The 15,560-nt window shown below is 40.4% G+C and overlaps 1 protein-coding gene across 1 annotated transcript; it reads right to left on the bottom strand.

Moving 5' to 3' along the window:
• Positions 1-1,024: 1,024 nt before the first annotated feature.
• Positions 1,025-14,548, bottom strand: ube4a (ubiquitination factor E4A (UFD2 homolog, yeast)). Its single transcript, XM_038693328.1, has 20 exons — positions 14,437-14,548; positions 12,368-12,537; positions 11,984-12,160; positions 9,929-10,041; positions 9,676-9,828; positions 9,374-9,533; positions 9,008-9,210; positions 8,631-8,822; positions 8,201-8,531; positions 7,867-7,993; positions 7,389-7,696; positions 6,882-7,014; positions 6,547-6,737; positions 6,213-6,313; positions 5,543-5,656; positions 4,448-4,622; positions 4,174-4,354; positions 3,831-3,978; positions 3,540-3,697; positions 1,025-3,359 (listed from the first exon to the last, which is right to left on the bottom strand). Exons 2-20 carry the CDS (start codon positions 12,495-12,497, stop codon positions 3,224-3,226), a joined length of 3,231 nt encoding a protein of 1,076 aa, XP_038549256.1. The 5' UTR covers positions 12,498-12,537; positions 14,437-14,548; the 3' UTR covers positions 1,025-3,223.
• Between the last annotated feature and the right edge of the window lie 1,012 nt (positions 14,549-15,560).

Raw genomic sequence — 15,560 nt, 5'->3', positions numbered from 1 at the left:
ACTCACCACTCTGGGTTTAAATACAACACTTTGCAACTGGATATTGGACTTCTTCACAAAGAGACCTCAGTCAGTTCTGATTGGCGGACACATCTCCTCCACTCTAGTTCTCAACACCGGAGCCCCCCAGGGCTGCGTGCTCAGCCCCCTCCTGTTCACGCTGTACACCCAGGACTGCATCAATCGACATGGAGAGAACTCTGTTGTGAAGTTTGCGGATGACAGCACCATCATCGGTCGGATTTCAAACAACAATGACACATCATATCGGGAGGAAATTGATAATGAGTGGTGCGCAGAAAACAACCTACTGCTCAGCATCAGCACCACCAAGGAGCTGATCGTTGATTTTAGCAAAAAGGAGACAAAGACACACCTGTCTACATCGGTGGAGCTGGTGAATCGTTTTAAGTTCCTGGGAATCAGCATCACAGACAACCTGACATGGTCATCTCACTCCACGCTGGTGAAAGCTCAAATACGCGTGTATTTCTTCAGGAAGCTTAAGGCCAAATTCCTGTGCCAAGTTCTAATCAGCTTTTACAGAAGAGCAATAGAAAGCATCCTGACTGAAAACATCACAAACTAGCATGGGATGTGCACGGCCCAGGACCGGAGGGCTCTGCAGCGGTTGATTAAAACTTCTCAGAAGTTATCATTGGTACCCATCTCCTGAGCATCAGTGATATCGGTGAGGTGAGGTGCCTACGCAGAGCCCATAGGAGACTAAAGGACAGTACCCACCCAGCCACAGCCTGTTCACCCTGCTGCCTTCCCTTAAGCTGTAAGAATTTTAAACTCAAATTCATCCTCAGCTCTGCTCCATTGACTATACTTTATTTCCGTTTACCATTTTTATAATTGCTTTGATATTAGTGTATATTGTCTGCTACGTAGCAGAATGGAGTTACAAACTAAATTTCACTCTACAACCTGTTGTATTGTGACAAATAAATCCACCTTGTACCTTGCTATTATGTTCTGCTCTGGACGGAAATCAGTGACATTTCTGAAAGAGAACATGTCTTATATAACGCACATTTGTTTTATTTCTTAATCATACTGTACATCCAAAATAAACATTTTATAATCACAATTAAAATAAAAATATTGCATTATAATTTAACCCCATCTAATCATTCAGGTGGTAGATATTCAACATACAGTATGCGGGCATGCCAACAAATACATCATCTCTCACATTTTGCCATGTTGTACAACCACACGTGATTCTGAATTAAATTAATTCAAAAAGCTACTCAAAAAACTGGTCATCTTTTTCCTTCTATTCTACCCACAGCTCCCTGTATGCCCTAAAGAAACAAACTCATAATTATGTCTCTTAAGAGTATGAAACAAGTCAGATCCTCATTCGCTGACATTTACTGCAAGGCTCTTGGTTTTAGGCACCGATTCTATTGATCAACTGTTTGCCCACGTTAATTCACTATGCAAAAACTCCAGATACAGGATAGTTATTCAAATGGATGGATGGATGTTAATTCAAAGGATGACAAAAATTATTATATACACTGCCGCGCAAAAATGGTTGTATATTTTGGCATTTGTTTTGGTTCAATCTCAAGAAAAAGGGTCATATGAGGAGTTTATATGAATAGACATGATATTGTGATTTTTAATGTTATTGGAGATAACCAAGCCACAATTCATTTAGCAAAATAATGTTTTCACCACTACATTTTTATTAAAACTAGGCATTGTAGATATATTATGAAGCATGGCGTATTTTTTACCCATTATTCAGTCAGACTTTTTTCACAACAGCCACTGTGTTTTTCCAGTTTGCAAAATCAAAAACAGCCTTTTAATAGTATCTTCTTGCCTTTTTGTGTCAGGACCAGTCACCTGCTGCCCTTGATCCCTACTGAGTGTCTTAAAGGGGCAATTCACAGATTTTACACACAGGGATCAACTTACTTGACATTAGGAGTACTACTCAGCTGGTGAAAAAGAGTTGATCATTAGCTCTGAAGGGAGCTTTCTCAAATCTGGGACAATTTTACATTTTTCCATTGAGACAAATTGTTAAATGTTTTCCCAAGGATTTAACACTTTATTACTACATTATTTCTTTGTTTGCTTTTCAAGAGAGTCTGCTTTTGCCCACTGTGAATACGTATTGATTGGTAACTGCAGTGAGCAGCTCCTCTCCAATTTCACTCTGCATTGCAATAAGTGTCTATCAATGGCACGCTTAACAATAATTTTAGTATGCATTCTGGCATTTTTAGGTAGACTTAATTTTACATGTGTGTGTGAATGTGTACTACATCCCAAAATATGCTTCAAATTTGTGTAAATATTGTATAGTGACTGAAGCACTTTAAATCCTTATATCCAACAACCTATTAATTAGCAAGCTCTCAGATCCTAACAGGGTCTTTATTTAGTGCTTCATTAAAGGCAGGTGCACTTGAATCACAGATTTATCTATACATGTTCAAATGCAGATTTCACAGTATGGTTTTGTGCTACAGGTGTATTATTACAGTGAAAAAGATTTTGAGCATCTCCAAGTAAATCTAGATTATTTCCAATAAAATAAAGTCACACACAATTAAATTCAGTTTGAGCTATGCCTGACTGAATTGCTAATTTTATTTACAATTCTGCTTGAGATTCAACCAAAAGCATTAAAATATAGGGTGTTTAAGATCTTTAAAAGGCAGAGCTTAATGTGAAATCAAGGTCAAATCATAAACAATTCCATCCATGTTCTGCCTTAAGAGTTCCCAGAAATACTTACCTTGCAGTATAAAACCTGGTCAGTGAAGAGTTCGTATAATAGATTCAACAAGTCATGTTGAAACTGATAACGTCTGGCCAGAGTTCCGATTGTAATAATAACCAAAAATAACCAATTAATACATAGTATTCAGGGAGAGAGGAACCAGAGGTTGAATCACCCTACTATTGTTAATGTAGGGCATCATGGGAGTCAAATAGCTACTGTGCATGGATTTTGAAGTTGTCACCAGCCGGTGGGCTACAGTTTGCCTGGACTTTTGGCGCAGAGAGAATCCACAGAGCACAAAGTCTGCGTGAAAAGGCTAATGCAATGTTAGTCGGACCGGAGAAGTCAGAGGAAATCCACAGAGGCAAGCACACCATGGATTAGCCAAGAAGCACAGGAGCACGCAAAATGTGAGCCAAGAGAGAAAACAACGATGCAGTCAATGTTTATCGTAGCGAGGGATCACGGCTAGCCACTGGGTCCCAGCTGCAGCCTCTCCTGCTTATGCTTATCCAGCCACTGCAAGATCTGCTGTTTGAGTTCCTCGTTTGGCCTGATCTGGTCCATGGTTAGAGGACTGCGGTTGAAAGGGTCTGTCTGGTCACTGCAAGGAGGACACAATGATTAAATGCTTTTGTATTTGACTCCAGCACACCAAGCTTTTATGTATACATCTCATTCACACGTTTATTTGTACAGTAATATATTACAGTAAAGACACAGATATCCCAAGTAATGACAATCAGTTCGAGAGAATTTCGGCGCTTTGTAGGACTTAACTAACCTGAGGAGATGCCTTGCTATAGTTGAGCGGTCAACTGTGACATTGGAAGAAGGGAGGAGAACAGGATCCAGCATCAGAGTGGACATGATGGGATCCAAGAACTCATCTGGGGCATCGGAGTACGTCTCCTCTTCCTGCTGCTGCCTGTCTGCATGGGACTAGAACAGAGGCACAACGAACAACAAACCTTTTGTGTGTTTCCATTTATATTCACCACCATAAACACGGCATAGATTCATAAAACAAATGATTTACTCAAGTGTTATATCTGGTTTCTAACTCAAATGATACCTTTATTTTGTCAGCAAGAAGTCCAAAAGCCACAATCATGTCCCCAGGCTTGTTTATCTTCTTCAGTACCCTAACTGTTTGGGAGAAGAGGGTAGGAGAGTACGATCGTCCATCCTTTGGAACTGTAGCACAAAAATTCTCCTCATCACTGCCAAAAACACAAACAAACATTTATAATGGAAACCTCAGCAGTGATCGTACTCAGCAGTGTTCCACTGTATTCCTTCTCCTGATCATATGGAACCAATAAAGTAAGTAGATTAAACAAGTTACATAAGGAAGTACTTTTTACAGTTTCTTCTCTACTGTAACAATTCTACAAAGAGCAATGTTCACAACATACCCCAGATTCAGGTAGATGGTGCAGATGTCAGAAACAAGCTGCTGGGGCTTGAAGTCAAACTCACTGAAGTCCTTGACTTTAAGGGCGCCCATCTTAGGACCCACAAGGTGCTGCAGGAAGTAGTTCAGCATGGAGATGATCCTCTCAGCAAGGAAGGGGTGCACAAAGATCCCCCTGATCTCTGGAAAATGATAAATGAAAAAACCACGGCACGGATGAGGACAAACTTTAAATGGATGAACCGATATGAAGAGTCAAATCTTTTCTGCCTGACCTGAGGTGAGGAAGGCCAGTGTGCCGATGGTCTCATTAGACATGATGTTGTGGAAGCGGCCCAGCTGTCCCAACATCTGCAGGCTTGACTCCTTCTCTCTTCGGGCATCGGGGGCCAGGCCTTCCCACTCGCCTCGATCCCGCTCCAGCTGCAGAATCTTGATTTTACTCAGGTACTACAATAGAAGATGATAAGAGTATCAGTCTTATTCTTTTGTTGAGCTAATAAAAAAAATTACTGAGATAAAAACACAGCTAAAATAATAAATGATTTAGCACTTATGAGGATTTAATTACTTGACATTTTTGGCACAAGTTTACATACCATCTAACCATTACCACCAGTTACATGTGAGCCCAACAACAAAATGACTAAACACCAGACAAACAGAAGTGAAAATGGTTCGATTGTCCTCCATATCTGAAAGAACTCTTGGTTCCTTGTAGTTCTACATATTCACTTAGAGATGCAATATCTTGTCTTTACTGTACCAAGAATCTTCTCAGCCACTGGATGTAAAGCTTTTCATTATAAAGTTACTTACGACTGGAACAATCTCCCTCTTTCCCATCTCATCTTTTCGCAGATTTAGATGATCTATATTTAATTAAATTAACAATGTGTGTTAATTTAGTTACAGTATTGCTTGTAATTTGTAATTTCTTTTTCATGTGTTATGGGTCCTGATTGTGTAATGGGGTAAATGAGATTGATGTGCCAGTTATAACAGGTTTGAACCATGATGTGTCTTAAAATCTTGTATTCATTGTCTGGGGTGAGGTTGTAAGATGCTAAGCAACTCAATTGTTTTGAGTATTTATTTTGTGTATTTGTATTCTCTGTATTTTTCATTTTATTGTTATTATTATTATTATTTTTTTCCTGTTGTATTATGTATGTGTGTTTTTGGGACCCTCTTGAAAACAAGATGCTGCATCTCAAGGGGCTATCCGCTAATAAACTGAAATTGAAAATAAATAAAACATAATGGCTGTTTACTCTATACACTACATAGTAATACTGTAATGGAAAAGCTTATTTGTCAAAATTGGTGTAAAGTTTTGCACGCATGTGTGATGGTTAACTCAGTCTTACCTGAATGGCCTCATCTAGTAGGAAGATGGCATCGTTCATCAGTAAGTTGAGGAACCTGAGGAACAGAGGGGGGTTCATGGCCTCCAGGTTCTCAGATGCATAGTTCGCCAAATGCTGTAACAAGAGATGTCGCACTAAATAAAGAGCACACTGGGATCAATCTGCTTAATAAAAAACAGTTTCCCAGTACATAATTACCTGGTAGTAAACCACGCATGCCTGTTTTTGCCCACATTCATTCTGTCTTTACCTTTATACTTACAGCTATTGATGGTAGGAACAAGGAGCCCAAGCCTAAGCCCAGAATACATTGAGTGAAATGTAACCTGTCCATCTGCCAGTGTTCATCTAACACCAACATTGTTATTCAGTAGTTCAACAGTATGTGGTCTGGAAACACATTTTCAGACTTACTTTTAAGCCTTCAGTGGTGAGTGAATTTTTAGGTGAGAATATTCTTAAATAAAGGGATTTATGGAGGTTGTTTCTAGCTGTTGGGACAGCAAGCAACATGATTGGGACAGGATTAGATTTTTGAGGATTATTAGATGCACTAACAGTCCACAAATCACATGAAGAGTGCACCAAACTCACACAGTTTTTGTAAGGCAAAAATCAATCATACCACTATCCAAGTTTATTTGTATGAAGAATCTCTAAATAGTTTTACCTTGACACTCTCTCTATAGTTCTCTTTGCCCCACATGTACTTGAGGATGGGATACATGGGTCTTCTGTAGTTGAATTTCTGTTCAAACTGATGAGGATCACCTTGGAAAAAAAGAGAGACAAATTAATTAATTTCTACCTTCTATTTGTTTTCACTTTATCAAAGTTCTGCAAAACTCACATTTGTTTTCACACACAATCCAACCTGTGAACAGTTTCACCTGACTGGAAAATACTTTTTCTTTAATTTCACATTGTGAGTGTTAGAGCACCTGATAAACAATCTATGGAAGTAAATATGGCTTTATTCAAAGTGGCCAGTACTGTATATTCACCTGTGAATTCGATGTCGACAAAAACAGTGATGAGGGCCTCGGCCAGCTGAGGTGCATGTCTATAGGAGCAGAAGACTCTCTCTCGCTGGAACACGATTGGCTGAACAGCGCCAGGAGCCACCGGCTCCATGTGGGGCATCACTGCCTCTAAGACCTCTGCTAGCTTTGCTCTCAAATGAGGGTTCTTCATCCTGATGTGCATACAGGACAGGAGGGACTGAAGCAATATATGAAAAAAATTCCAAGATGGCCTGCACCATTTGAGCACCACTGGGCCTTATACTTCTACATTTCAGCTGACCTCAATCACAGATATGATAGATTAAGTCATGTACCTCTCTACGTTACCCATGAAGACAGTGATGAAGTTAAGAATCTGCTCCAGACTTTCTGCAGACGTCTCCAAAACATCGTCTGCAAATCGACGCAGGAAGATGAAAAAATCTCCCATGATCTCCGCAAAAAACTCTGACAAAAAAGACATTTAAGTATTATTATTTATTATTATTATTAAGTATTTGAATTTACATTTTTCAATTGAACTGAGCCTGAACCCTGCAGCATTTAATAAACTCAAACATTATTAAAAACTGAATTTTGACAATAAAATTGGGTGAAATATAAATCATTACATGCTGGCAAGGTGTCGTAACATCAGGTGGAAATGGCTGCTATATTCAAATCATGTTTCTATTAGTTATTATGAGGTGAGGAGGCAACAATTGATCATGCAACACACTGTTTCACATGCTCCAAAACAGACGACAAATAACAATGAACGACAAAAAATAATAAATAGCCTGTTACATTATATTTGTACTGTCGTGGAAGTTCTGACGTACCTGGTACATAGCAGAGCATATTATTCTGTAGGGGGGGCAGGGGAAAACTGAGTGCTACATGTTCAGGCCCCTGGTTTCCCATGCCAAGCTGAACCAGCAGAGCACCTGTGGAAGCTTGGAGGTTAAGGCAGCATTGCAGCATGGCAGGCTGCGTAGTGGCAGCTTTGGTTGACAGATAAACAATCATTAGACGCTCAAACTGCTCCAGGAGCTGCTCCGACATTGGGTTGCCTGTTCGCTGGGCCTCCTGCCACGTCACCTGGAGCCGGTGGAGACTCTGGTTCATCTTCACCATCTGCTCATGGAGTCTGCACATGCACACAGATTCATGGACACAAACAAAACAAAGACAACACGGGTTAATGCAGACATACAGTGCTAACATGAGGAACATACAGACTACATTTCTCTAGGATCTATTAAACAAACACTAAAGTCTTCATGGAAGTTATGTTGGTGCTTGTTTGAAGGTAAGTACCTATGGAAGCCAAGATGCAGGGTGAGTTGTGTGAGGACAAGGTTTTCAGTCAGCAAGCTGTAGGACTGCGCAGACTCCACCGCCTGCTGAGGGGGCAGAGGGATCAGACAGGTTTCCTTGTCGAGACCTGTTAACAGACACAGGAGATCATTTAGTCATGAAATTTAATGTATACTCTTGGAAAATCCTACTGCTATTAAAAAACTGCTGTAAAAAAGCTGTAAACCCACTTGTAAGAGCAACACACATACCAGAACTGCTGTATTAATACTGATAATGTATTCTAAATGGTTAAAGAGAAAGTTTATAGACACTCATTTTCACATATCTTAACCTCTTGCGTGCACATTGCGATTGCGCCTCTCCTCTTCGCTCAGCTCTTTAAGGGAGCAGTAGGTAGGGTTGAAAGTGAGCAGTTTGGGCGACCGAGGCCTGCAAAAGGGCTGGCACAGCTTCAGCAGCGCTGCACCCAAGTTTAAGAAGAACGCATCTGACGCATACATCTGGAAGATCTCTGGCATCTGATTGGCCCAGATCTTGGCCCGGCCGGCGTTAGCCTGCAGACAGCTGCCCAACCACGAGAGCAGCAAGTGGCGTGTCTCACCAGATCGCTGGAGCAGGTTTTTAAAGATCTGGTGCAACTTGTCATGAAACTGGCCCATAAACTGCGACACAAGGGGAGTACAGATCATTAGCCCTGAGATGTGCGTAATTTTACAATCAGTAACAACAAACAACAGCAACATCAAACTGAATCTGTTTACCTGGTGGATGTTGGCCTCCTGGACCTTTGTCTCCTGGGCACTGGAGCGGGAGGGGTTCAGGAAGTAGCGATGTCCCTCCACCACACCTGGGTTTTTTAATAAGCAGGAGATACTCAACACTGCCCCCAGTAGGCTCTTCTGGTACTGTAAACCATTAGCTGGGTCTTTGGGCTGAATGTGTTCTACCAATACCTAGAAAACCAAAAAGAAAAATTTGACAAGTTAAGGACACTAAAAAAACAAAGACAGCTTTACGTAGCACTGTGAAATGTACAGCATATCTATAATTCTATGATTACTGTATATTATTGTACTAGAGTAGTGAGCACTGAAATGAAACAGCTGTCGTAAGTATGCAAATTTATGTGTCTTCTGACCTTGGCAGTCTCTTTATTGTGGCTGAAATAGAGCAGAACTTCTAGGTAGAAGTAGAGGAGAGGCTGGCACAGGTCCAAATCTTTGATGCGTCCCTGGAAGATATCAAACACTGGCACTATCACCTCCGCGAAGGTACGCACCTCCTGGTCGGAGAGTAGGCCAGCAATGACTTCTTCCACAAACTCTATCACCTCCTCTGGTTCTGAAACACAGTGACTGCATAAGGAACTGAGAAGAGAAAACTCTAGGCAAAGCTTTACTAAAGACAACAAGAAAAATAACAAGACAAAAAGTGAGAGGCAGGGAGGCAACAAATACATGAAAGAAAGGAAACTGTCGGGCCAAAACTGGCATCCTGAACATACGTGCTCTGCTGAAAGCTTCCAGCAGAAGGTCAAGAAGCTGTTCGTAGACATTCTGGCTGATGTAGATCTCCGGGGTGAGCAGAACTGTCCGTGTGTTAGAAACTGTCAGGTTCTTACAGCGGAGAGCAAAGGGCAGTAATTTCTCTGGTACCTTTGTCACCTAGTGCACAGATAATCAAGTCACTGAATTATGGAAGAGAAGTGGTTATTTTTTCTGTTCCAATAACCGAGAATTGTCTATTAACAGCACGCAATCTCTGAACATAGTTTCATTAGTGCTAAAATTTGTCCTACAATCGCACCTCTTCTTTGGCCCTTTGGTAACAAGCAAAAAGGTAAGGGATTGCACACTTCTCTCCAGCATCACGGTCAGCAGACAGGTTAACAGCGCTGCATGACGTCATGTAGATGAGGAGGTTTCCTGGCTCTGGCAGCAGCAGACGGTTAAACAGAGCCTGGAGGACACCAGTTGTACCAAACATTTAGAGGCTTATTGAATGGAGAGAAACAAGACATGGGAATAATAGAGTGATGACATAACAACATGTTGCTGACCTGTTCTATGTTGTCCATGTCCAGCCAGTCCTGTCCATCCAGATCTGCAGCCATCTCTTCCAGGTAAACACAACGAGGAGGGATCCCATTACCTCCTCTCAGACTGGGGTCACCTACGGGTGAGAATAAAACCAGGGTCCATTAAATAGTCTGCTCAAATCATATTGCACAGAACAACCTGTGAAGCTTAAACCAAGCCAAGCAGGACTTGGAAAATAAACCAACAGCATTAACATCAACATCAGAATAAATAAGACTTTTATTATTGAATGATTAAATGCACAGTATGTATTGCTGAAAACCTCTGATTTATTTCAAACTGAGGTGGCAGAGGAATTCATTAGGGCTCTGTGTGAAAACGGTGTGGGGGGGGGGGGGGGCTTTTAACCTGCATTTCCTGAGCACTGTGACTCACCCTTAAGCGGTCTCGGTGGGAAAAAGACTCATAGTCTCACAGAGATTTCACAGCAAGACCTTTTAGTGTGCAATGTCTTTGTATTGTTCTGAAGCGTGGTGAGTCATTTGTTGCAGTACATACTGGAAACTTAAAATTTGACTTTGAAGACAGCTAGCACCATCCAACAATACCACAAACAACACAACTGACAGATTATGCTACTATTCAGGTACAACACAGTTGGACCACACACCTGTCTGTCCGTCTAAGGTCCTTTCCCTAGATTGGGTACTTGACCATAGGGAAAAGTGGTTTGCTGGTAATGTAAGTGTCAACATGGTTTATCTGACCTGATTCTGTAACCTCCACCTGGCTGACACAAACAGCGCAAAGCGCAGAGCAAGTGTTGTTGCTAGTTTCCAACCGACACAATTCTCATTTTCACACCCAGCGCCCACGTTGTGTAAGTTGCAAATGTACTTGCGCCCATCTGTGTGACCATGGCAGTGTCGGCCTTAAAATGAGATGTGGTCAGGCGCCTTGCTATCTTGAGGCAGCAGAAAGCAATTGTGCCACTGACGAACAAAAATCAGGCCAAAAGTCAATTGCACAGTATTTTCCTGCTATTTAAAGGACTCATCATTCCAACAGTAAAATGATCCCCAAGTAAGACTCTGTGCACATTTACACACAATGCTAAGCAGCATAACTTCATTGATTATTTAAATCTCCAAACACTCTGACAGATTCGGTCAGGATGCACTGACAGCAGTGTCGCTTCTCACACTGGTCAGCTTTTGTATGAAAGGTTGAAGACTTGTTACTACAAAAACTACAGTTACTATAGAGCTACTGCTGGCTTATTATAACCTACAGAAACAATAAGTTAACTAGATATTACAGAAAATACTACTGTTTACTACTGTAGATCCTCTCTACTGTCTACCATGGTGAATTTCCAGTGTTAAAAAACCCAACATAGTGACTACTTTTACTGTCCAGTGTTCTGCACCGTCAAAATGCAAGACTAAGGCAAGACCACAGAGAGAGAGACAGACTCTGTGTTTATCAATGATGCTTGGTGCTAAAATGTAATCACAGCTGATGGACAACGTATCCCAGATGTCGAGTTTAATGTTAAGTTGCTGACCATATTGTCAACACTATTTTGTTGCTGCTGTTTACAGACACAAATTCAGAAAATGTGCTACAGACTTTCTGGATGTATATGTGTATGCTTAAATGTATGTTAAAACTGTTTATATTGGTTTATTTATTATATTTCAAATTTAAATAGTTGTATATATGTTCTGTGTGTTGCATGAAGGGGCTAAACTTACATTTCATTGTTGTAAAACAACAAATCCTGTGGAAGGTCTTCTACATGCTACACAGTAATCAGGTATCTTTCAACAAACTATACACCACTTGTTTGTCACACCTTTAATCTGTGGACACATTTATAAACCTGAAACTAGACGAAGACCCAAGTCAGTCACTGACCAAACAAAACATATAACAATCAGACACAATTTGACACCTACAGCTGAGTTAATCTCAGTATAGGTATTTTTCTCACCCAAAAAACAGATGTTATCCTATCCTACACACTTCTGCTGTATAAAGACGATATAAGTTACAGATAAAACTTTACTTACTGTTGTCCAGAGTCATGAGAAATATACGCTGGATCATGTGATTGACATTGAGCTGTTCGCACAGCTCCTGCCGGGAGCGGAAAGAGCGGCTGATCTCTGCCACTGAGTCGTCATTGTCATCAACGCTGTCTGACACAGAGTTTTCTGACTCTGACTGGCTCTCTCCTGAGTCCTCCACTGTGATACAAGACACAGAGGGTAAGTGTGAAGCCATGTGGATACATTTAAGCCAGATGTTAGTATGGCCTTTATTATTTATGTATTTACATGCATTTTGTTATGAACTGCATTATTACTACATGCATTATGACTGATCAAAATCCAGTCCACATAGGCACTGACGATACTTCTTATTAGAGGGCTGCAGTGGCTGTGATAACTCACATGGTGGTTCTGCAGACAGTTGTTCTGATTTCTGGCCTGATGCAAACTGCTTAGCATCAGCCAGTGAGCTGAAGAGAGCCGCGAAGGGGTTGCAGGAGATGTTTTGGTTGTTGTTGCCCTGGTCAGTCATCTCACTGGGGCTCAACAATCACTCCATCCAAGATCCCAGCCTTAAGGAGCAATGCAGACACAACAACTAAGTGGCAATAGAACAAGACTTACAAGTAAGGCATAACTGCACATGTACAGTATATTTCCACTCATGAAATCATTATCATCATTGTCCCTTTATTATCATCATCACCGCACTCTTACAGAGATCACTTCATTCAAATTAACCGGAAAGTGTGTCTATTTTTATTGTGATTAAAATCAGCGTTACAAGTAGTTAAAGATGAGTAGGGTATCTTCCTCTTCTTCTTTGAGGTTTTAAGGCAGCTGGCATCCTTGATGTTGCATAACTGCGTCAGAGGTTTAATGTCCCTCATTGCCCAGTTCCTGCAGTCGTTTAATCAGTCCAGTTGTCCTCAAAAATCTAAAGTCGTCTTCTACCCTCTCCACTACCTCCACAATTTACCTTTTTATACCAGTCTCATCTAGTCCTCATCTATGCAAATTCTGCAAGCATTTCCTGTCTATGTATATCATATTTTCTGCATGTTATGACACATCCTACTGTTTCTATGTCTTGACACTGAACACAATAAACTGCTGGATGTTTTTTCCAATAAAGTAAAGTTTAGATTTAGATAGACTTTGTCCTAATTTCAGTCTGATCATTAGTACATCCTCTTTACTTCTAACTCTACGTCTCACCGTACCAACTTCGAATTTAATTTAAAGGCCTTCTTTTCTTGTCTGATCCTACTGTTTTCACTCTTTATTTACACTATGCTTTCCCCCTCTGACTTTGAAAGTTTAATATTGACTGTTTGTCTATTTTATGGTTCCAAGTATGCCGATATGTCAAGGGACTCACATGAATGTGACCTCTTTGTCAGTGAACAAGATCAGGCATATGATCTTGATCTTGATGATGTATTTTTTAAGGAATCCTAAGAAGGCTAAATTTCTATGCCAAGTTCTTATCAACTTTTACAGAGGAGCACTAAGAAAGCATCCCGACTGGAAACATCACCAACCACAAGTTATTTATTTTGTTGAGTAAAAGGGACTGAAAAAAAGACTTTACTTAATTTTACTCATCATATTTGTTGAAAAAAAGATTTTATCATAATTGTTTTGAATGTTCTACCTCAAATTTGTTAGGCGATCCACTGTTTGGCATCAAGTGTTGAAAGAGATCTGGTATCTGCTCTTCCCCATCCTCAGCACTGCACCACGCATAATAGTTTATTTCTGTATATCATCTCATAATTTTGTGTATATCATTTGCTTTTTGTAGCATAAAGGGAACTTCAAACTGCATCTCTTGGTTACAACCCTGTAAATGAATGTACCTTGTATCCTTCGCGCCCGTTAGAATATGTTAGGAATCTAACATAACATGCTAAGATAACACGGGGCATGTTATGGCAGACAAATATGTTTTGTTGACTATGAGAAACCGCTTGTGACGAGGATATAAACTTTTTGGCATGACATTCAGAAAACTGTTAATTAATAAAACAACTACACCTGCTTACAGGTCGTCAAAGCGAACATATGGAGCAGTATAGTACAGTATGGACTGACTGTCATTAAGTTCACCGGACAGCGATTTACCGCTGCAATGTGTTGTCAGGGTTACCCATCAGTCCTTACCGATACTAACTCGTGTTACTTTATTGAGCTATCTTTCCAGATAGCCACAACTGCGCTATTTAAATTGTCATGTCACACATTAAGCAATTTAGTAGCGGCTTTAGCTACTTGACGCTGGTTAGCTAACTAGCTAGGAGGCTGGTAGCACTGACCGTCTTGCATCAGTGCTAGTTAGCTAGTTAGCTAGCTAGCTTTCATGGGGTAACCACGACTGTATTTCAGCATTGAATTTATAAACTGTTATATTGATTTTGTGTATTATCAGTCTACATAATGTATACAAACAATAAAGAGGGCTGTCGTACCTGTTTGAAGTGTCTTTTTTTGATTTTAATAATTGCTTCTACGAAACCAGGAGCAGTACCTCAGTAAATTGAAATTGTAAACGTCATCAAAATGAGACGGAGAGTATTCTTTTGCTGGGTAACTTTTTTAAAAACAAAATATGAAAACATTGTCTAAAACGGGTTAATAAACAACCTCTCTGTGTGACAGCGTTAAAGGTAGTGAACATTCTGATATTTACCATGTTTGGTTTAAACCAGATTTACAATAAATATGTGGGAGAACAAACAAAAAAAAAAAAAACAGTGCATGTACATTTTAAAGAATATTTGAATAATATTTTGGTTGGGAGATACAGACTTAGTTCGTTAAAAATGCACCATGCACAACAGGATGAGCAGTTCATCCAAGCTAAATTATCTTAATTTCTGGTCCTGGTTAAAAACTTAATTTAGTGACAGAAGAAGAAGAAGACTTGCCAACACATGTATTCCAAGCTCAATAAGTATAGTTTGTTGAACAGCATTTCGTTCTTTGTTTATCTCAAATGTGAGACTGCACTGGCTGTTTGACAGATGACATTTCAGCTACATCCGCTAAGCTGTGTGATGTTTGCTGACCGTCAGCAGAGGGCAGCAGCAGACTGCATCTCTGACCCTGTCTCTTGACGAACTGGGCCGAAGCTGTCTCAGTTTTCATGATTGCTGTTGTATTACTGTATATTGTCCGCTACGTAGCAGTAATACAACAGCAATCATAAAAATGGTAGACAAAAATTAAGTATATTCAGTGGAGCAGTGCTGAGGATGAATCTGGGTTTAAAAGTCTGATAGCTTGGGGGAAAATGTCTGGTGGTGCCGCAGACACTGTAGCTTTTCCCAGAAGGCAGCAGGGTGAACCGGCATTGGCTGGGGTGGGTACAGGGTGGGTGCTGTCTTTTAGCATCCTTTTGGCTCAGCGTAGGCACCTCACCTCATTGCTATCACTGATGCTCGGGAGATGGGTACCAACGATCTTCTGAGCAGTTTTAATCACCTTTTGTGGAGCCCTTTAATTTTACTTTAAACATGTTAAGTTTGATTGCTGCAATTTTTTCCCGCTTTAGTGAATAATTGTTGCTCTGAATTAAGAAGTTTTCTAACAA

The sequence above is a fragment of the Micropterus salmoides genome, unplaced genomic scaffold, assembly GCF_014851395.1.
Source record: "Micropterus salmoides isolate LMB-PRFRI ecotype aquatic unplaced genomic scaffold, ASM1485139v1 Ms_hic_scaffold_3, whole genome shotgun sequence".
Taxonomy (NCBI): domain Eukaryota; kingdom Metazoa; phylum Chordata; class Actinopteri; order Centrarchiformes; family Centrarchidae; genus Micropterus; species Micropterus salmoides.
Note: the sequence above shows the minus strand (reverse complement) of the source record. Positions and strands in the feature narration are given on the sequence as shown.

What these genes read in the sequence shown, in the direction of transcription:
- ube4a (XM_038693328.1), bottom strand. Translation starts at nt 12,497, where the DNA reads ATGACTGACCAGGGCAACAACAACCAAAACATCTCCTGCAACCCCTTC. An exon ending in ACCAAAGGGCCAAAGAAGAG is followed by an intron (nt 9,534 to 9,675) that starts GTGCGATTGTAG and finishes TCTGTGCACTAG; the next exon opens with GTGACAAAGGTACCAGAGAA. An exon ending in AGGAGGCCAACATCCACCAG is followed by an intron (nt 8,532 to 8,630) that starts GTAAACAGATTC and finishes CTTGTGTCGCAG; the next exon opens with TTTATGGGCCAGTTTCATGA.